This window comes from Struthio camelus, chromosome 7, assembly GCF_040807025.1.
Source record: "Struthio camelus isolate bStrCam1 chromosome 7, bStrCam1.hap1, whole genome shotgun sequence".
NCBI lineage: Eukaryota > Metazoa > Chordata > Aves > Struthioniformes > Struthionidae > Struthio > Struthio camelus.
In genome coordinates, this window is record NC_090948.1 from 30,753,823 (window position 1) to 30,774,841 (window position 21,019).

At 38.3% G+C, this 21,019-nt stretch overlaps 1 protein-coding gene across 1 annotated transcript in view; it reads left to right on the forward strand.

Annotated features, from left to right (window-relative positions):
- The window catches only part of RET (ret proto-oncogene), an 88,067-nt gene that overhangs the window by 54,773 nt on the left and 12,275 nt on the right, over positions 1–21,019 (forward strand). Inside the window, exons 7-15 of the mRNA XM_068950583.1 lie at positions 3,309–3,567; positions 4,576–4,701; positions 5,595–5,705; positions 9,448–9,567; positions 11,124–11,380; positions 12,053–12,200; positions 16,432–16,539; positions 18,128–18,342; positions 18,431–18,553. Coding sequence (XP_068806684.1) covers positions 3,309–3,567; positions 4,576–4,701; positions 5,595–5,705; positions 9,448–9,567; positions 11,124–11,380; positions 12,053–12,200; positions 16,432–16,539; positions 18,128–18,342; positions 18,431–18,553 — 1,467 coding nt within the window. The remainder of the gene's footprint in view (positions 1–3,308; positions 3,568–4,575; positions 4,702–5,594; positions 5,706–9,447; positions 9,568–11,123; positions 11,381–12,052; positions 12,201–16,431; positions 16,540–18,127; positions 18,343–18,430; positions 18,554–21,019) is intronic.

Below are 21,019 nucleotides of genomic sequence, written 5' to 3' on the forward strand. Positions count from 1 at the left end.
AGCTATGTCATTTTCATCCTGGTGTGATTCCTTGTTGCTGCAACTTCTAAATTTGCAGACATCAGTTCGTTAGAAGCTTCAGAACATCATCTGTGCTGTTTGTGCAGACAAACACTACTTTCAGCATTAGATTTCTTTTTTTTTTTTTTTTTGTAGCACCAGATTATAAATACTTTATTCTCAGTGCTGTAGAAAACTCTTGTCTGGAGGTGGGGTGAAACCTGTGGGTTTCCTCTAATAGAAATAATAACTTGGATGTGCAAGGCACTCACAGTCTAACTCTTAATATCTAGAAATGGGCCCTGGCTGTATGTATGTCATCAAGTGACCAGGAACTAATTGTAAAAAATGTGGAAACTTGACTATTGGGTGTACATAAAAGTATGTATGAATTAGTAGAATTTGTGTGTGTGTATATGTCTATACATTTATACACATACATACATTTTATGCATGTGTGTGAGTGCATATAATAATAATAATATGAATTCTCTGTTGTCCAAATTCGGTTAAGCCGTGTTTACGTGGTGCATACCCTAGATTGTCTCCACACATGCATCTGAAGTCTAGATGTACACGATTTTCTCATTCCAGACTGGAAAACCAAAAGTTAATGCTTTAAAGCTGCCATTTTTGCATTTTGTTAGGACAATCAAACATTTGAAATGGAGTTTAGGGTTTCTGGAAATAATGCTGCTTGTTTTACAGTAACTGTGTAGTTTCACTGGGTGGCAGTAGTAGCAGGGAAGAACTTACACGAAGAGCTCCAAGCCTGTGGGAAGAGATCTCTTTCTACGCTGCCTAAATGCAAAATCACCAAGAGATTTTGTTCTTATTCTCAACCAAGGAAATGCAAAACTCATCCTCGCTCTGGAGATGATTTTCTTGATCAATTAAGGTGTCATCCACTTATTTCTGAGACTGAATTTGAATTTCAGTGCGGTCTGACCGGAGCACAAGTCAATGCAAGCAGCCCAGGCCCCAGCACTCCTTGTTATTAAAGTCTTCTGCATAATTAGCTATGATGTGCCAGAGCAGCGAGGAAAAAGCACAGGGCCAAATCAATATGAATGCTGAACTGGCTCTTGCCCTAAGGAAAATACAGGAGTGTGAAGAAATGATTAACTGCTGGGCTGATGCCATTTGTCTGTTTGAGCAGCTAAATGAATTGAATAACAGAAGCATGGTCTGACGGTGCAGGCTCACCCAGTGGCATTTAACTTATCAAAGGACTTAGACCCCTACTGACATTTCCTGAGACAAATGCTGGATGATATAGGCTGAGATTTTTAAAGAGGTTAGATGTCCAAATGCCTCTGGAATTCAGTGAAGAGGAACATTATCATTATCCAGACTTTATTAAACTCTGGAGCTGACAAGATGAATTTTTCTGTTCCTGTTTCTGATAATCATATTTCTGTGTTAAATATTGGGTGTCTTGCAAAATGCATCTTTGCTGGTTCTTTATGTTAATGTCAGTCCTGATTACTATGCTATTTTCTACCCTCCTCGATGAGGAGGAGGAACTGGCTTTCTGCCGCGTTCCTATGAGGCTATGCTCCCCTGCGTTTGAGATCTGTGCTGTTTCCCGAACCTGCGGTACAGAACAAAGTTACAGTATTTGGCATTTCCTAATGGAACTGAGCAAAAAGAGAAAGCTTATCTTTCCTGTACAAACTACTTGAGAGGGGCATTTTTAGCTTCTCCGTAAATGATACGGATGAAAGCAAAACTGACATATGCTCTACACTAAGGATAATCTGCTGCTCAGGAACTCCCAGTTCCCATGGTCTTCCCCATCCCCTTTGCAGAGAATTTTTGTTGATCGAAAGGCTGCCTGGAAAAAGCAGGTAGGACAGAGTAGACAGTGACAGAGGATAGTCTCAGTCTAGTCTATGTCAGTGGTTAACGTGACATGGGACGTCATTATATTCTCTTACTGCATCGAAGAAGCCAAGAGCTGCAAGACACTGTCAGTTGCAATGCAACACCGAGGCTAAGATGACTCGGTTCTGGAAGGGACCTTACTTTTCTTGTGTTGAGACAAGAGTTTATGAACAATTGCCATCTTTTATTTACTACTTTTTCTTCCTGCCAGTCCCGGAGTGCTGTGGAGAAGAGATAGCCCCAAAGCTAAATACCAGAAAAGGCCTAGCTTCTGATGGCGTTAGTTATCTCTATGTGCTATCCTGACACAAAAAACACATGGTGCCAGGTGACCAGCCAGTGATGTGAATAGGAATAAATTAGATGAATTGGGCCTATGATGGGACAAAGGATGTTTCTATAACTGCAAGAAGCTCCTCCTGACTTTAAATAGTCCAAGTCCATAGGAAGAAGGCTTAATACAGAAAACTTTTTTTTTTTTTTTACATTCCTTAATAAAAATGCTAAAACTAAAATGTACAGATATGCTTTTATTAGCAGTGATGTTACTTGGAAAGACCTCTTAACTGCAGCATTTGAAAAGAATCCACCACCAAATCCCCTTAAATAACACCCCACCCTTCCCATTACGATTTTCCCCATAAGGAAAGCCAGTGCCTCTGGACCTGATCCGAATCCCACTCTAGCAAATGGAAAAAGCAAAGTGAGCTTTGGATGAGTTCGTATAGGAACTGGACAGGAGTCAGGGCCTTACATTCCTGTGCTGCTTAGATAAACATTTTCAGACTGGGAAGTGCTCTAGCATAGATTTTCTGGCAGCTGGATGCTCATATATGGCAAGTCCGCACATTATTTTCATTTTTAGATGCAAATGCCTGTGGGAGACACTGAGGTTCTCATTTCTTTTAAGGCTTTCTGAGAACTGTGTTGGCCAGAAACTTTTGACTATAATACTGTGGAACATAGGTATTTGCATTTTCCATTTCTATCTTATTGAAAAGAGTCTCCCTTTTGTACACACTGAACTGTTTGCTTTCTCAGCAAAGCTTTTCTCATGGATTAGCCTGGGACAGAGCAGGGACTGAGCCCACATTTTCCCAAATCATAAGACTGTGTTCCAACTGCTATTGCTTACTATCAGCAGTGGGCACCTGAATATCACCGAGTCTCCGGTCATGGCTTTTGATGTCTGCACTGTTACCTGAAGACAATGCTACTACTTTACCTCTCAGTTTTACTGAGAATAAGTCACATTTGAAGCATTCAGGTACTATATTGGTGGTAAAATAGCATATCATGTGATCTCTGCAAGCTGAGCATTACTTAGTTTTCTTTAGGATACTTTTGAGAAGCACAGAGTGTTTTTGTTGTATAGTTTTGTTTCTGTTGTTTGTGATTTCTTTGTTGGTGTTTGAGCCTAGATAGGAAAAATCTGCATTGAAAACTGTATGAAATTCTGTGGTGTGAACATCACCTACAAGTTACTGTCCCCCAATGTAAGCTGCTATGCTGTCAGCATACTTCAAGGCCGAGAAGACAAATATGGAAGCCTTTATGTGAATGATTCCTCTGTGCTACGCAGACCTGAATGCAAGGAAATACAATACACTATTCAAGCTACGGACAGGCAGAGCAGGAAACATGCCAAAACCCTTCTCACTGTTGTGTTGGAAGGAACTCGTAAGTATCTGCGTCAATTAGAACAATTTACTTGCTTACAAGTGTTACCAGTATTAGGTGGTGCGTTAGTAGGGTGATCTATGAACTTGATGATGATAGCAATGAAAATGAGCCTGAGCTACAAGATACAGACCCAGAGTCAGTGTTTTCATTTGGAGTTTTGAGTCAGACTTATCTGCAGTAGATATTTGTTTGAATAACTAATGTACGTAAAGCTGGTGGATCATGTACAATTCCTCTAATGTTCATGATGACATTTGATTTAGAAGAATATTGTTGTGTGTGTCCTTTATTTTGTATTTCACGTATTCTTATGGAATAATATATACGAAACCACAGTTCTTCTACCTAAATATATTTATTCAGCAATCTTTTTCTCATCACTTTTTCCCCCCGTTGTTACTTAAAAAAAAAAATTTTGCTCAACGTTCGTGTAGCACTTGCACTGACTTCATTTTACGGAAAAGTTCACGAGAGCAAAATATAAGAAATTCTGTAAGAACCATGGCAGAGGAGGATTACACTAGAAACTTATAATCCTTTCTTCCCAAATCAAACTGCACTTTGTGCAGAATCTTAAAATTCTACCTGGTAGTTGCTTCAGCTCCCTTGCATCACATCATAGCTCTGTTGCCAAGTGGCCCATGTACTAAATTTTTCCCTTAAATTATAAGTTTTTGTACAAAGCAATAAGTACCTGGATTCCCTTTCCTTTTGTTATTAATCTGTTAGTGTATTTCTACCGTTCCAGGTATTGACAGCCTGCCATCAAGCAGAGATAACAGTGCTATTGTGGTCATACTGCTGATCTTTTATTTCACAGGCGAAAAACATCTAGACTTTTCTTCAATTGTTTTCTAAGTTTATTCATGGTTGTGCACTTTTCCTTTCTCTTTTCTTCTTTCCTATCCCTTCCCAAGAAAGGATTTTGTTCTTCTGACTTGAGCTGACTTGCATGTGTATTCACCTCCCCTGTACTGTACTGACAGCATACCCTCTTCCCAACAGTGTTAAAAAAAGAAGAGGACTGCCCTGACTCTTGTGCTGTGAGTAAGCACCATGCTGAATGTGAAGAGTGTGGTGGCCTGGGAGTGTTGACAGGAAGATGTCAGTGGAGACAGGGGAGTGGAAAAGGTATGTTTCTGTTGTGTGAAACCAAACTTCTATTTAGCCATTATTGCACTTTTGACTTTGGTGGACATGCACCTATTTATTCCAGCTGGACAACATGGTATTGTAAACTACACAGAAGCTGTAGTTGAAAAAAAAGTAGTGACGATACCCAAAGGAAATCTTCACTAGGAAGTGGGAATGGTCATTCTTAATCTTGTCCCTGGTGACGTTGAATACAATACATACAATACAAGATACTAAATTCCCTGTTATTGGGTTTGTACCATCGTAACTGGAAGGAATGTCTTACAGCATGCAGTGATAATCTCTGCAAACACGAATTGAGTTTGAAGCATACCAATAAGCCTGTGAGCAGATATGACTGGGCAGATAGAGTTAGCACAGAAGTAGTCTCTCTGTTTTTGGTGGCCTGTAACACAGATCTAATGGGTGATGGCACCCTTGACTGTTCCAGAGCAATGCTTCTGTGTTGATGCCTTATCCCTTCAATCTGCATGAGTATCACAAATTCTCTTCAGCTACCTGTAACCTTCATATTCAAATACGTGTGAAATTGTGTGGAGATATCCTCAGTTGCGAAAGCCACTCGTATTCTCAAAATGGCCTGCTAGCTATTTTTCGAGTAATATTCATTGTAATTCCAAGTGACATGCCTAAAGGGCTGTCAAAGGCACAAAGCAGAAATCACAGTGAAAAGTACGTTCTTCTCAGTTTCTTTTAGCTATTGTCTTGTCTGCTATTGTAGCAAATGGTAAAGTATTTATAGATAAAGCCCATGGATGTTTATTTTAGAGAGACCTGTGCTTCGGTGTATCAGCAAGCACTGAGAATTCAATAAGCATTTCTTCAGAGCCTTGTGATATTTGTGCAACTGGCTGTTTCTGTGTTAACAGGAATCACTACAAACTATTCCACGTGCACACCGAGTATCAAGACTTGTCCGGATGGCATCTGTGATGTGATTGAGAGCAGAGATCCAGCTGTATGCCCCCAAGACTGCACAAGTGAGGAAATGTTTTAGGATTGGCTTTTCTGTGTCACAGCTAATCACTGTTCACCAAGTTCCACTTTCATGATCCTATATATAATTTTACCGGCTCGGCATTGGCATACCTGCATTTGAATCATGCAAGAGAGTTAAGGTTGTGGGGACTTATCTTGTTCTTTTTGAAGTCAGCCAGCCAATGCCTATTGGCTGATACTCAATGACAGAAAGATGAAGTTTGCACAGTAATTCTCTTCCTGCTCCCCCTATTAATTTTCTGGTAGCATTGTTCAGCAGAGGTAATTGCTGAAACCAAGTATAGGTTTTAGGAAAGTTAATGCCATATTTCCTAAATTCAGCACAATATAATAGAAACCGAGCCTGTTGGAACTCCAGTTTAAATTAGGTAAAAAGAAGCAAATTTCATTTTAAAATAAATACGCTTAAAAAAGGGTCTCTTTAGGTGGGAAATGTGCCTGGCCTTATTTGACAGGTGACCATCAAAATGATCCAATGCCATATTTGTTGGAAGATACAGGCAGAGGTTCATATGAACAGCGTTTACCAAGTAAGAACTGAAACGTATGTGTGTGTTTTTTCTCGAACGTGTCTGTCTTCATTCCACTCACTCGTACCTGCTCATACCTGCAAGGTCACAAATCACCCTGAAGATATAAAGGTTAGCGAAACAATGTAGTGTATTTAGGCAATTTCATTCTTCCGTAAGATGATTATTTCTTAAGTGGAACTGTTTAGGCAGCATCCAGGATCTAACTTGGAAATGAAGATGCAACATCTTAAGGTTCCCTGAAAAATTATCCTGGCTCTGGCATTGTATACTCCAAGTTTACATTTTAAAATGGAGTCTTTGAGGAACTAGTATTTTCTTTATGGTCTAGGACTTATGTCTCTCCATAATATGAAATAACAAAGAGGAACTGTTGTATTTCTTACATCCAAGTATGTGACTGTGTATTCTAAATGACTTTTGTCACAAAGAAATACTATTTCGTTAGAGCGCATAAAAAACAATCTTTAAAGTGGCAGAAATGCTTGAAGCGAATGCAGGAAACTTCTGTAACCATCTGAAAAGAATTCTTCCTTGGCGATAACTGGAATCAGTTGTCATTGCACAAGTGGAAATCTCTGTGCCAGAGGCTACAGTGCTATAACGTGTTTTGTGCAACACATGTAGCGTCAGATGTTTTACTTGACAGAAGCCTGAAAGAAACACTGTCGTATTAGATTATGGATGCAGGCGAGTAAGACAAGCTTTCAAGATGTTATGTATGCCTTGTTAACGTCTGACCTGGAAAATGTTATATGTTATATGAAGCAATTCAGAACCCAGGCTGCTGCCTATAGCCAGTATATTTACAGATGGAGGAAACGAGTGTATTTTGGGATCTCAAAGGTGCAGGAGTACTGTTATATCAACTTTTACTGGCAGAGGACGTTTCTTTGGAAATGGCAAGCAATAAATAGCAAAGCTCCAGTTGCCTTAAAATCAAAGATGTTCTTTAAGTATAGACACTTGCTAAAATACTTACTTTTATCATTCATCTGTCATTATGATGGCTATGTACTTGAGTCCCAAAATTGCTTTCTCCCACTAAAGCTATGAATATTACGTTCAAAGGCACTGAGCTGAAACAACTGGTGCTGTGGCTATGCCTATCAAATAGAGGCAACCTGACTGCATTCTAAGCAAGAGACTTTCTTGTAGTGACTGCTTCAGGGCTGGTTGCACAGTGTGATCTAGCTAAACGTTTGTAAAGGACCAATCTTTGTAGGTTCACCTGAACTTTGGCTTTCTAATAGTGGAAAGAAAATACAGTTTTTAGGACTCTGTCTTGCTTTGCATGCCTTTGCATCCAGTAATCTTCAGCAGTAATCAGTCTTATTCTCTTTGTTTTTTTCCAAGAACCAGTGTTTCTGCTTTTTGGATTTTTGGAGTTTCTACATGGTATGGGATAGGACCATTGTTGTTCCTTTTGCCAAATGATCTTGAAGCAGGGAAAGCTCTTTTCCGTCACAGGGCAATGGAAACAGCTGACGATTTAAAATATGAGTATGTAAAATACTACACAGTTCTGAACAATGCTGGTAGCTCATGAAATTTCCCTAATAGCAATTCCTTGGGGAAACGTGCATTTCTTGGTCTCTGGAACGTGGATAGAAATCTCCATGTTTCCAGTGTATACTCAAGGTGAAACTGTGTTCCTCCTTTCCCTGCTATACAAGAGACCTTTGTCTTCAAATCCCTCACTCAAGAGCTATTTAGATAGAACCTGCTCATCCTCCATTTCCCCCTACCTCCAGGTCCTCAAATATAGATAGATAGATAGATAAACAGATAAATATGTATTTTTTTCCTGAGGCTAATGGACACTTTTTTCATCACCTTTACAGAAGAGAGAAAGTTGGACTGTAACCAGCTGAGCTGCAGACAATTTTAGTAGGTGTAGCCTCTCTGGAAAAATGGTCACAATCTGTTTTGCTTGGATACTCAAGTCCCTGTTTCACTTTGTCTAAAAAAGGATGTTTGCCTTCCTGTTGTTAAAAAACGTCCTCTTCCTCAATTTTTGTTGCACATCCAAAGAAATATGAAAGAAACAGTCGTTCACTCTGCTACAGAAGTAAGTGGGATGGAGAAAAAGGAGCTGAATTTAAAAAGAAGACTTTTGAAAATATCTTGTTCACCATTTGAATCCCTTTATGGTTTAGAGGATCTTTCTGAAACACAACTAAATTTATAGAACGTGACTGGTTTGTTTGCAATTTCTGTCTGTAAAATGCTGTTTGTGAGCAGAGATACTTTACAGGTGAAAAATATTACAACTAATAGTCATTTTTATACTATATGCAGAAAAAAATTATTTTTTTGCTCAATCACTCTGCATGGGGAACTGTTTGAAATCAAGAGTAGTTTTATGTGAGTTACTACACTTTTTTCCTAATACTAAGTAATGCATCCTTTAAGATAGTAAAAGATTCATTTTTTCCCTTATACTTGGTACTTACTCTTAGTGGTTTCATTGGACTATGCCACGGCATTTTACAGAGGCGATTAAGTATCGTTATCTCCATTTGACAGTGAAACAAGTGATGTATAGAACATTATGCTGGCTTTTTCAATATAAGAGGAAATTGGTGTCAGAACCAGGAACAGAACTCAGATCTGTAGATGGCTGGTTTTCTGCTCTATACCACTGAAACATTAATCATCTCGTATACATAACAAATACTTAAGACAATGGTAGAGAGAAATTAAATAGAAAAAAAATAATAGAAGATATTTTGGGGAATATTTTAAAATGTAAGACCACTTCACTAATAAAAAACAGTAACAGGAAGAGACATCCAGGTAAGGTATGAGATGATCATTTGATGTAGAATTTTAGCATTAAATAATGAGATTATATATAACTGTTTAAGGAGTATCTGAAACCGTAAGGTATCCCAGCTATACAAAGAAAACTATTACTTTTTTTTTTATTTAAGCTACCTCTTCCATGATGGGAATAACTGCTAATCAGGGCTAATGCTCAAGTAGCCCAAGGTGCCCTCATTTTAGGATCTCAGAAATTTCAGAATTAAGGATCTCCCCTAATTCTCAGGAATCATCATTGTTGCTACGCTGTGCCGCCTAGTCAAATTTCAGCTGCATAATAGGACAAGCACATGGAACACTCTGAGCCTTTTTTTTTTTCTCCTTTAACTGCACGTGCGAATCTGAGCTTGTGTCTGTATTTGATTAGGTGGAAACATTATTGGTGGTCATGGGAAAGGCATTGGAAATCTTGGAATTAAGTCAGGACATGGGATTTGTTACTGCTTCCCGAGACAGAACTGTTACTGTGAGAAAGCTGATATCAAGGGTAAGCCTCAACATTATCTTCTGTTGTCATATTAATCTTTCCCTCTCTTTGCATCTGCCCTGTATAATGCATACAACAATCTAAACTCATGGACAGGTTAATGAGCAATATCTTTGGTCAGAGCCTGCTAATATAAAATTCATTAAGAACTGACACCTTAACTTCTACTGTGGAAACTAAAAATCTCCAGGGGGTTTCCTTCTCTCCTTGGCTAAAGCTTCTCTTTTATCCGTTACTACCTGACAAACAGGTCAGCTGTCCTTTGCTTTCCTACTGCATTTGCGTTTCAGTGGGACTCACTTGATATTTTCAAAGATAGCTAGGACAATAAGAATAACAACTTCTGTTACCTTCATGAAATTCCAGCCTCCTTATCGTTTCTGAAAATCTCCGCTTCAAATTGTCAGAGCCAGCATTTATTGTGTTAGGAGGAGGAGTGGATTACTTTATTCCTTGGCCTTTGTTCAAAGCATAAAAGCTTCTATATAATCCTTTCAGACACATTGATGGAGGTTAAAGTGTTTGTAAATTGTTTTTATTATTGTTATAATAAGGTAAAGTGTTTTGCATCTCTAAAACTGAGTTATTAATAATATATTGCTAATATATTTTGACTTACTCTACTCTGTGGCGTAAGAAGGAGGAGGAAGCGTAAAGCTTCTGACTTTTTTTTTTTCTTCCCAAAAAGACTTACGTATATTATGCTGTTTCCACTTAATTTCTGAGTTAGGGCATACTGATGTATCTGAGGTAGCTGTGTACCTGAAGTCAGGATCATCTGATGAACAACAGTGCACGGGAAGTATTTTGGATCTCACAGTTCTTTCAGGAAGTGATGTCCTAGGAATGATGTCCTGGGGCACTTAGACTTAAAGGCACTTAGTTTCCAGAGGAAGACACTAGAAGTGTTTCTGCAAAAGGGGAAGTAGTAAACGGAGAGAAAAAAATTAATATCACTTTAGAAGCGATTGTAGCATTAGGCAATATTTTCAGAAACAATTATTTTGTTAAACACAAAGCAGAAATATTCTAAGTCACTTTCTTTTGAATCTAAAAAGATGAAGAGAAGCATTTTTTAACATCTAGCAATTATCATAATAAACTAAAAATCACACCCAGAGAAGATTTTAGTTGATGGGCTGAACGGCTACAGCCATAAACTGTTATTCACATGCAAAATCCAGTCATAGGTCTTAAGAGACGTAAGTGTTATCAAAACATCAATATCTAGGAGACTAAGTTTTAAAGAAGAGTTTCAGAAGTAGCCTGCACTTATAAAACTAAGAAATATGGGGTCAAGCTCGCTAGCTCTCCTTACACTTCAACAGCAGATAAGGAAGCAATTACCTGGTGTCCAAAATAAAAAAAGAATTGGCAGGTGCAGTGGGCATAGACCCATTCTACGTTTCTTTGAGAATTAGCTACTTAGGTTTTGCTCTGGCTTTTAAAATAATTTTGATTTCTTTTTCTGTGACAGCTGTGTGTGTCATGTGAACTGCCAAATAGGAAGGAGGCAACAACCGGTAAAGTTCTAATAAGCTGTTCTTGGTCCACAGAGCAACTATGTGATGATGTGTGCAAGACTGTGATAGCAGGGGCAGTGCTGTTGTCCTTCATCATCTCTGTGCTGCTTTCTTCTTATTTTATTCATCGCTACCACAAGAATTCTCCAAAGCCGCCTATTGCCTCGGCAGAAATGACTTTCCGGCGCCCAGCCCAGTCTTATCCCATCAGTTATTCTTCTACTAATGTCCGTCGACCTTCTTTAGATTCCATGGAGAACCAGGTGTCTGTAGATACCTTTAAAATACCAGTAAGTTTGATGTTCTTTTGCATGCTATTTTTGGATGCCTGTCTTGTTTCTAAGGAAGGTTGTTTATTGCAGACAGAAAATGTTATGGAAATCTATTCGTAGAAGTACCCAACTCAGATACTGAAGCAGAAATAACGTACGTGGGGGGACCTTGTGCTCCGTTTCCTTTAATTTCTTGTTTGATTTGTACATCTGTCACCGTTTTGCAACTGTAAGGCTCAGTAACACTCATTTCATAAGAGGATTGTTGTTTCTGATGAACTCTTAAGGGAAGGTCTTCTTTCCCAGGTAAAACTGATTTACTTGTCTGTGAAGTCCAAGGTCACATATTCGTAGTTGTTCTGAAAGCAAATGTTTATTCTGTATCACTTCATGTTTCGTTTATACCCTGTTTCCCAGACCTGTAAATATCATCTGTTACCCTTAGGCTACATTTACAGGCCTGTTTTTGAGGAAGTGATTTCAAGGTAATGAAAAAAACATTTGCAAATGCTTAGAGGTTCAGAAGTTTTTGTACGAATACATTGATATGGATAAAAAGAGCGACCAAAAATTTAACACCAACGCGTGCCGGCTCCTGAAGGATGACATCCTATTAAACATTAATGGTTCATGTGTAGCTAGCTGCTTCTGTCTTGCTTCATCTTATAGGACTCATTTTCTCTCCTGCAGGAGGACCCAAAGTGGGAATTCCCTCGGAAGAACCTGGTTCTGGGCAAGACTCTAGGGGAAGGAGAATTTGGAAAGGTGGTTAAGGCAACAGCATTCAGACTCAAGGGAAGAGCTGGCTATACCACTGTGGCAGTGAAAATGCTAAAAGGTACATTTCTATCTGGGTCTGAAATGATTTAGAAACTATTTGGAACATCCTCTGAAAGGATTTTAAAGTAAAATCTATCATGAAAGTAAAAGGTCAGCTGAAAACAGCCAGTGCCATAGCCTCCATTTCTTTCAACGTTCTCATTATGTTCTGTCAGATTTCTGATTGTAGGAGCTAGCAGCACGTTCATAGAAAGAAGTAATTTCCACAAGTAATTCTAACTCATATTATGCAAGGACCAGATCTGTCTTTAATGTAGCAAATGCATTTAATTTTTTTTTGGTATTGATGGAAACATTGCAAGGGTTTGTTAAAGCTTTCTGACTTTTTTTTTTTCCTCTACCTCAGTTTTCTCTGAGATGGCTTTTAAAGTAGATCCTGTTATATTCATGTCCAGAGATAGGATAGACCTATCAAGTTATCCACTTACTTTCCTGATTGTGAATACCAGCCACCTTTGTATCTTTTGATGTGTTATTCAATTACTAGCTCTTCCAAACTGGCTTGCATTGCCCAGCGCTGTCTCATGGTGTCTCAGTTTTTTCTGAGGCTGTAAAGCTGTATACCTAGACAAGTTGAGATGACAGTGTGAGACCTTGTGGTCTTGTCCTATCTCTGTTTAGTACTGTGTTTAGCCCCACATGTGCCTGCTGCTTTCCCATACTGAAAAGAAAATTATATTGAAAGAAAAAGATGAAAAAATGAATTTTTTGCTTGTTCTCCAATATACAAAGTCTCCAGTGTTACTGTACTTCTCAGGTAGAAGCTGTTGAAACCCACAGCTTGTGCTATTTGTTATGTAAAATCTCTAGTCACATATAACTATATCTAATGCGTGGACTTGATTTCTAATAGTGACATCACTGGACATCCAATGGTAGTGAGGAAGGTCAATGGAAATGTTTAAACCTGTTCCCTCAAAAAGTCGTTTGTCTCCACATCCTGAAAGTTGAAACAGATATGAAAACGCAATTATATCACAGATTCACAGAATGTAGAATGACTGAGGTTGGCAGGGACCTCTGGAGATGATCTAGTCCAACCTCCTTGCTGATGCAGGGTCATCTAGAGCACGTTGCCCAGGATCGCATCTGGGCAGGTTTTGAATATCTCCAGGGAAGGAGACTCCGCAACCTGTTCCGGTGCTCAGTCACCCTCACAGTAAAGAAGTTTTTCCTCAGGTTCAGGTGGAACTGCCTGTGTTTCAGTTTTACCTGTTGCCTCTCATCCTATCGCTGGGCACCACTGAGAAGAGTCTGGTCCCATCCTCTTGACACTCTCCCTTCAGATACTTATACGCATTGATGAGATCCCCCCTCGGTCTTCTCTTCTCCAGGCTGAACAGACCCAGCTCTCTCAGCCTTTCCTCATACGAGAGATGCTCGTGCCTTCATCATCCTAGTAGCCCTTTGCTGCACTTCTCTGTAGTCTTGTATACTAATTCTTAAGTGCGTGTCATCCCTATATATCAAGCCCCTAGGAATATATGAGACAAAGATGAGACACAAGAACCTTCAAATGCTAGAACCTTATGGATACTAGAAGATTCTTTCTGCTAGGCAACTAGGTCTAGCTGGATGATCCCATCCATGTGCTGCTTATAAATAAACACATGTAATTATAAGAAAGTGTTATATATCTTATTACCATTTCTATTACATGCACATTTAAAAAAAGATCCATCATCTGCTGCTTGAGAGCAAAGCTGCTGCATGCTCCATCAGTTTTCCAAAGGAATAAATGCATTCTGAAGTGCATGCCTCGAGTCTAAGAGGTTCAGTGGAGATATGCTATAAGGAGAAGATCTCGGTCCTAAGTCTTTTCAGAGATGAAGACTAGTCAAGCACTACCTGTGATGCTCAAGTAAATTCCTGTATGTCATTTTGAATGGAATGGTCATAGTCATTGCTTTATTTAATATTTATCTGTGTGCTTCGTGTCAATGATTTGCTAGCACGTTTTCATCAACAACAGGTGACTGAGCTAAGATTCCAAGATAGGTTGGTAAAAATGTTGCTTTTACTCACAGATGATTTAACATTCAGCTTTCCCTAGATAATAGCAGGGTCAGAATTGATAGTAGGAAAGAATAACCTTTTATTTTAAGAACCTTATTTTAATAAATTGATCTGACATTTGGAGTAATACTTCAGGTGCTAAGGAGTTCTTTGTAACGTAAATTTCTTTGCAAGCAATCACCTGAAAAATTCCATTTTCTGAGTTGATTGCAGAGAACATTTCTCATTACTGCAAATATTTATATACTGTTATTGTTTTAACTTTATTGTTAACAAATAGCAACTCAAGTACAAGAAATATTACATTAGTTCACAGTGGTCTTTAGAATGCTATTAGGAAGTGTAAAGGACACTTATTTTGGATCAGGCCAACCTTACCTGTTCTTTCTGTATTAAAATTACTGAAAGAATGAGACGTAGGAAGAGATGGTAGGGGTAGCTCAACCTCAGATTAAGGACTCTATACTGCTTGACCTTTAGACAGGAATGGCGCGTATACCAGCACATTGGTAGTATAGAGAAAGCCTCCTGCTTACTGCATAAAGGTATCTTGGTGCCTGAACTGTGTAGATTGGCACCATGTGTAGTTACGGATGGAACAGGGTAGGACTGTCTCTAGCTTGTCAGCTTGGTGTAACAGTCTGGGGAGTGAACAAGGAGAGTAAATAACTAGCTGCCACAAAGGCAAAACAGGGTTGGACTTATGGACTGAAGTTTAAAGGAACAGAACGAGAATTTTTTCAGCCTGTTATTTATCACTTTTCTCACATGAATCCAATTATCTGACTTCCTGCATAACATGAATGGTCTCATCAGAATAAAACTGAAGGGAAAACACCAACCAACAGGTAATTAGACGTTACTGCCAATGCACTAAAAACAAAGGGTCATAAAGCTTCAGAGCTAATTGTCTCCGTTTGGGGGATATAGAGAGTAGTTATTCCAGAAGAAGATGGGCAGGGGAGCATGGGGTGCTTTGTTCTCTTCTTGCAAGTGCTTTCACATTTCCAAAGCTAGAAAACCAGAACTTTCCCACAGTCATTAAGTTCATATTGTTGACTTTGTTCGTTTGTTTAGATAAAAACGTATTATTCTCATAGTCACCGTCAGTAGTGTTAAACCATCTGATATTGCACTTCTTGGGGTGGGAGACTCATAGTCTGAACCTGTGTTCACATTTCAAAGACAGGATATGGCAGGCTGATATCAACATATATGAACATATGTCAACATATATGAACAGAATCAAAGACTGTCATTACCAGGGCAAGCTATTAAATAGCACATGTATTTTAAATACTCACTTAAAGAGTAAATAAATTCTTTGCAGCCTAAATTGCCTTCATGGATAAATATACCAATTATCCTCAAATAAATTAATTAACAAACAGTATGGTACGAAAAATCAGAAGTTGAGTTTTTTTTTTAATTAGCCTTAAGTAAGGGTTACCACGTATTTGTCAGTTGCCTGGTAGTAACGCTCTAGGAACTATGCAGGCAGGTTCTGTATGTCAGAGAGATTAAGGATGAGTTAGAGAGGTTTATCTCTGAAATCTGGTGTCCTGTGACTAAATATCTCCCTGGAGCCCCGGTGTGTTCAAAGAGGAAGTTTGTTAGTCAGAAGAACCCCGCAAAACCAAAATCCTTGACAGACTAAGAAAACCTCTGGGGACAATACTATTGTCATAGTATTCCCACAGGCATAGCAAAATCTGCATACATATGTCCCAGTGAAATCAATCTGAACTGTATGTTTAGCCTCTGAACTCTAAATGTGGATGTGTGCTACAAGTGTAAACTAGTTGATAAGTGCATTTTTACCTCATCAGAAAATGTATTTGGGAGGAAGAGTGCTATATCATGAGGAGACAGCTGACCAAGTCCTTTTTTGCTTGATCAACAGAAAAATCTTGGTTTTCTTAGACTTCTGAGGTTTAGATTGTTCTGATTCACCCCCAAAAACTTATTGTAGAGCACTAGAAAAAGTCTGTCATAACTTCATGATGACATCTGCAAGGCATAGAAGACTCTGGTCCTGATTCTTCCATGACCTGCTCTTTGTGTATCATTTGTATCAGGGCAGAGCAAGGCTTGTAGCAGGATACCAAGCTAATTCCAAGAGAAAAGATTGATCTCATTCTTTAGATTCTATGTATAAAATTCTGGGATAATGCTTTCCTAACCACACTATTTTGTCCTGACATTTTCTGCAGAAAATGCTTCCCAGAGTGAGCTGCGAGATCTACTTTCAGAGTTCAACCTTTTGAAACAGGTGAACCATCCTCATGTCATCAAGCTGTATGGAGCCTGCAGTCAAGATGGTAAATATTAGACGCTCATTATTAAGATGAGATTTTAATTAAAAGGAAATAAATAGCAGTTCTTTTTAAGCAGTGCTTAAAAATGCAGAACACCTTATAAATTTGCTGCTAGCTGAAAAATGAAGTCATGTAAGGACAAGCAATGTTTGAAGGGAAGGGGAAATGTTAATGCGGTGTAACTGAGCGTTTTTCTCATGGATATCTTCAATATGCCTTTTGATTCTGCAGCTGTTTTAAAATTAACCATTGTATTACTAATTCTCTTCCAGTTAATATATATTTTTTTATTTTGCTGATGCTCAGTAAATGCTTTCAGTTATGGATTGTATTTCGAGTTTAATGGGGTTTTCATTATTGCTATTCTTTGTACTATAACAAGGCGTTGAGTCCTAAGTCAAGGAGTGGGATCTCCTTTTTTAAAAAGAGAACTCTACCCTGCAGATCCCTTTGTTAAAATATAGCTTGCTAGTCAGATTGATACTCCATTTTCCTGCTCTGTCACGATATCCGTATCTCTCTTGTTGTGATATATTTGCTAAAAGTCATCATCATTGAAAGGTTTATTTTACTGGAGAAGTAATTTTCTGAAAGGTGGATTTATAAACAGCTAACAGGGCAAATTTTCATTCCTGTGCTTAGGGATTTATCTGGATAATTTCTGTTCATGGTAGGATGTTGCCATGCAACTTCCTTTTTTTTCCTACTGTATCTGTAATTATTTAGTCCTTCTCACTTAAATAGTTTGTGATTTTTGCAGCCTAAAATCACAGTATATATGTTACAAACTTGGGTCCTGACTTCTTTGCCCACCTAGTTGTGTTGCAGATGGCAGTGTTAGCGGTAGACAGAGAATATAATTCAGGACTGAGTCATCTCTGAGTCTTAGGAAGGTAATGAACCAGCAGTGAGTTTTGTTTTTTCTTTTCAGTACCATATATTTTTTCCATCACTAGGAAAGTGAGCTGTTTGAGTCACAGGCTTTTAATAAGTATCAAGTTAATTCATTAATGTATGGAGTGGGAGGGCTTTGATATAGCAGACAAATGTATTCAGCATTAAGCACTGAGTGGATATTATTCATGCAGATAGTGGGGAGGAGCAACTCACTAATGGATTGAAATGTCAGAATGTTTTTAAGTGCTTTGAAAAGTCACCTTAAATAAAACACTGGAATTAGCAGATGATTTGTGAGCTCAGTGTCACACACTCCAGAAAAGAATTTTGATTTGGGGGCTTTGGGGTCGTTTGTTTGTTTGTTTGTTTTAAGTTTCTCTAAATTAGGTGGTTTTACAGATCTGATTTTTTTTGTTTAGGCTGTTGGGTTTTTTTTAGTTTCAAATTACCCAGCTGAGGGAATAGGTTACAGCCTGAGTTCTGCTTTGATTTAGGCTGAAACTTGCTTACTTTTGCATGGATGATGTAGGCTACAATTATTCTATGGCTGATTCAGTGCCTTATATTTGAAGGACAGACGTGTCTGGAGACTCTGGCTGTTAAAAACGGTCTGTACTGATTAGAAGAGACTTTTTTGAAAAAATAAGAAATGGCTATGTATTTGTTTATTAACCTATCTCTTTGTTTATTTCAGGTCCTCTATATTTAATTGTGGAATATGCTAAATATGGTTCCTTGCGCAGTTTTCTCAGGGAAAGTCGAAAAGTAGGACCAAGCTACGTGGGTAGTGACGGCAACAGAAATTCAAGTTATTTGGATAACCCTGATGAGAGAGCTCTAACAATGGGAGACCTGATATCATTTGCATGGCAGATATCACGGGGAATGCAGTACCTCGCAGAAATGAAGGTAGAGCACGCCCTTGTGATAGACGTACATATCAGCAATCAGTTCCTCCACAAGAGGAATAAACGCTATTGTTGATTTCTTCCAAAAGCTTGTCCATCGTGATTTAGCAGCCAGAAATGTATTGGTGGCAGAGGGACGCAAAATGAAGATTTCTGATTTTGGCTTATCCCGTGATGTATATGAAGAAGATTCATATGTCAAGAGGAGCAAGGTATAGTGCATATTGACAACAGTACTGGGAATTATTTCCTAATTGAGAGAATTAATTTATACTGCAGGACTTAAGCACAGAAGAAAAATAATAGCTAATTGTTATTAACTATGAATAATTGTCTATTTAAAAGGAAAACACATGAAGATGAAGCAAAATGATGAGTTGAAGTAGTGAGACAATAACATAAGTATGAAAATATATCATATTTAGGCCACCATTATCACCTCCCCCTCTTCATTCTCCTCATTTGTAAATATAGCTATATATTTTAACTTTCCTGCTCATCAGCAAACTTGATTGATTTCTAGTATGTTGAAAGCTACTTAATAAAAGTTATAGCAGGGCCACTAAGATGATTAAGGACTTGGAGCATCTGACATGTGAGGAGAGGCTTGGAGAGCTGGCACTGTTCAGCCTGGAGAAGATCAGGGAGGATCTTATCAATCTGTATAAATACCTGATTTTAGGAGGGGGTAAAGAAGACAGAGTCAGACTCTTCTCAGTGACGGCCAGCGACAGGACAAGAGGAAAGGGGCACAAACTGAAATACGAGAATTTTTATTTTTATTTATTTATTTACTGTGAGGTTGCTCAAAAACTGGAACAGGTTGCCCAGAGAGGCTGTGAGGTCTCCATCCTTGGAGATGCTCAAAACCTGACTGGACACAGGCCTGAGCAACCTGTTCTAGTTGACCCTGCTTTGAAGCAAAGCCCTCTGACAAACGCTTCCAGATATATGAAAAATACCAAATCTTAATCACAATAGTAGATCACAGGCCCATCTCTAATGCCATCCAAAGGGAAAGAAGGGAGTCTGCTAGCGCTACCTGCGAGAGAGTCTCTAAAGCAATTGTATTTTACCTGTCAGAGTAAATTATGATCAGCTGTCCAGAAATACAGTTCTTTCTGCTTGCAGTGCTCCTGGCAGAATTCAGCATGTGGTAATGTTTCATCTGTAGGACTGTGTAAAGGAAATCTGATGGAAAAGACTCTCCTGTGGCATTAGGAGAGTTCCTCCTCTTGTTGAGTCGTATCACTGCTTGCCTGAAAAGAAACACTTAGGGGCAATAACTTTGAGACTAAGAAGACAAGTTGAAATTTGTCATGTATGTATTCTTGTTAAAAATACTGACAAATACAGCAAGCCAAATCTTATTTTCTGCATGCATGTATGCATCCACCTGTCAGACATCGGTGGAACTTTTGCATGTCAGTCCAAGGCCAGATATTGATTGTTTATAAGATTAGTTGTGCTGGTTCAGTTCCTTCTATGACTTAACGCTGAAGAATTGCTGAAAGAATGTTTTGCATGTGAGAATTTTATAAATTTATGCAAAAATTTCCATAAATACTATGACTTTGAAGTTTAGCTTTCTCTGTTTTTCAGTTTAGTAATGTTATTTGTTTGAATGTTTCATAAGTCAAAATAAGTTGCTAAGAAAAAACCCTCTGGAAGATGCGATCATATGCAAAAAAAAGTTTTGTCATATTTAGTTAGTTGTCTGATACGTGTTTTACATTGATTGTTAGCTGTCTGTACCAGTTACTCTGCGTTTTAAGAATGCCGCTTTTATGTAATAATGTTCTTGATAAGTTAAAAAGGATATTGATAGAAGTTTGAAAAAGCTTTGTTGAAAAATTCTTTGCTGATTTGTCAAATCAGCAGAATTTAGTGATATTTGGCTGGGTCTTAGATGTTTTAAAGTTTTGCCTTTCATGGAGACAGATTGAAAGTGGAGAAGGGGGAGGATGGAAAGCCCTTTCATTTTATGAAAGTGGAGGTGAGAGGAGGAGGGAGGATGTACTGAATAACTATTCTCTACTTCTGAGACCGTCATCACCGTAACAGTTTTCAGAGCATAAAAAGCATCTATCTGCTTGCATAGGGAAACAAGAATAAGAGAGAAAGAATTGAGAGGGAGGAAAAAGGATGTTTCAAATTCTGCTAAAACAGTTGTTGCATATTTGTGAATTTCATGAGAACAAGGAAGATCTATGAAATATGAATGCCAGTAATATTGTGAATGTAATGAAACATCTTGGATATTTTGCACAGCCAAGATTATCATGAATATCCAGGACAGGTTTCTGAGATTTTATCAGTTAATTCCTGCCAGTGGAAAGCAGCAACTTGTAGACTCAGTTTAGTACCTAGTGGCTGAATATACTTGTCCAGGTACAGTAGCCTTCAGAAACCTAAGTTGTCTAACATCTAAATGTTTCGATTTTTGCATCATTATTCATATGAATGAGATGGCTTTTCCTCTTTAATCATCATTCTCCATCATCTTGCGTGTTTTCCAAAAGCAGTAGAAGCGAATTGAGTTTACCTGCCTTTAACTGGTGACTATCTGGAAAAAAAAAAAACTTGTTTTTTTATAATTAGATAACTTAAGTGGGTGGAATGAAATGAATGAATGAAGCTCATTGATTGTTACAGTTGTTCTGTTCTTTAGCTTATTT